The sequence below is a fragment of the Limulus polyphemus genome, unplaced genomic scaffold (genome assembly GCF_000517525.1).
Source record: "Limulus polyphemus unplaced genomic scaffold, Limulus_polyphemus-2.1.2 Scaffold2037, whole genome shotgun sequence".
In the NCBI taxonomy this organism is placed as follows: Eukaryota; Metazoa; Arthropoda; class Merostomata; order Xiphosura; family Limulidae; genus Limulus; species Limulus polyphemus.
In genome coordinates, this window is record NW_013667647.1 from 224,700 (window position 1) to 226,485 (window position 1,786).

The 1,786-nt window shown below is 34.4% G+C and overlaps 1 protein-coding gene across 1 annotated transcript in view; it reads left to right on the forward strand.

Annotated features, from left to right (window-relative positions):
* The window catches only part of LOC106465748 (G-protein coupled receptor GRL101-like), a gene marked incomplete at its 5' end in the record, with an annotated part of 84,251 nt that extends 82,787 nt beyond the window's left edge, over nucleotides 1-1,464 (forward strand). Inside the window, one exon of the mRNA XM_022393672.1 lies at nucleotides 1,178-1,464. Within this exon, the coding sequence (XP_022249380.1) occupies nucleotides 1,178-1,401 (224 nt within the window). The remainder of the gene's footprint in view (nucleotides 1-1,177) is intronic.
* Nucleotides 1,465-1,786: the final 322 nt, after the last annotated feature.

Genomic DNA, 1,786 nt, shown 5'->3' on the forward strand with positions numbered 1-1,786 from the left:
ATCATCATCGTGGCTATGTGACCTTCCGAACGTTTTTTTAGCACTACACCATATAGACAAGGACACCTCCGGGCCATCCATAGTCTGCCTGCCAAGGTTGGGCCTGCTAGCTCCAAATTATGGAAGGAGCTAGTGGACAAACAAACAAATTGACACATAACGTGAATTAATACAGGATATATACCTAATGGAGATATGCGTGCATCACATGGGCATGAAACTATCTTCCGATCTAGTTTATATTAGACCACCGTCTAGATTAGCGTAATGATTTAGAACAGTAGTAGGCAAACCACAACCTTATAGAGGTAGATCTGTTCCCCCTTGAGGTAAACCTGATCCCTCTTCCCCCGCATCCTAAAATATGTTTCTTACATAAGTCATTTTTATTGAACTGCATCATTTATGGCTTATGACTGGTAGATCTGTTTAAGAAATGATACTTCGTGTAAAAAAAAATGGTACATGATACAGCAAGTGTTATTACTGTTTTGTTTTCAGTGTTATTTTTAATATGTGTAAAAAATGGTATATGATACAACAAGCGTTATTACTGTTTTGTTTTCAGTGTTATTTTTTTATACGTGTAAAAAATGGTATATGATACAACAAGTGTTATTACTGTTTTGTTTTCAGTGTTATTTTTAATATGTGTAAAAAATGGTATATGATACAACAAGCGTTATTACTGTTTTGTTTTCAGTGTTATTTTTTTATACGTGTAAAAAATGGTATATGATACAACAAGTGTTATTACTGTTTTGTTTTCGGTGTTATTTTTTATACGTGTTCCCTTTCCTACACTTTGATACAACAAGCATTATTACTGTTTTGTTTTCAGTGTTATTTTTTATACGTGTAAAAAATGGTATATGCTACAACAAGTGTTATTACTGTTTTGTTTTCGGTGTTATTTTTTATACGTGTTCCCTTTCCTACACTTTGCCCAATGAAAAATAATTACTCACAATTGACTTTGGACCTTTTTTGCGACGTTTAAACGTGTATTTGTTGTTGTTTTTGGAATGAAACTGTTTGATTTTGCGACGTTTAAACATGTATTTGTTGTTGTTTTTGGAATGAAACTGTTTAATTTTGAACTTTTTCTTTTGCGACGTTTAAACGTGTATTTGTTGTTGTTTTTGGAATTAAACTTTATTTTTTTCTGTTTTCACAGTGTCACTCCCTGATGTTCCAGTGCGATCTGAACACGACCCTCTACCACTGGACAGTAACGGCGAGCTTGTTCCTTTACGTGACCTTATATCCCCGAGCCCAGGTCGTTCAGTCAGGCCTAGTGTACGACGTCATCTGACTATGAAGAGCAATATAAATGTCCATCACTTGAAATCTTCCCGAGAAACATTAAGTTTTAGACGAAAGAAACGTTCCAACGTTTGATGAAAAACAAACATAATTCATTTTCAATCTTTCAAATCCACACTGTCTATACGCCCACTTCTAGTCTTGGGAAAATAAATTCGTCTAAAGTATTATGTTTATTTAAATGGTGTATTTAAGTGTTTTTGTGTAAAACACTTAAATACACCATTTCGATTTTTGATACCTCACTACTATAAAGGCTTGGTTTGGTCTGAAGTTTCATTGATGGTAGTGTCCAGGGTCACTGATGAGGAGTGGATTTCTCCGGAACTAGTCTGGCTCACAGACACACCCCTAATGAAAGAATAGACCATTCCAAGCTTTTGCTTGTTGTTAAACAAATGTTTAAACAACTATATTCAATAATGTTTATTCACCTCGTGTAGACGGATTATATTTTAGT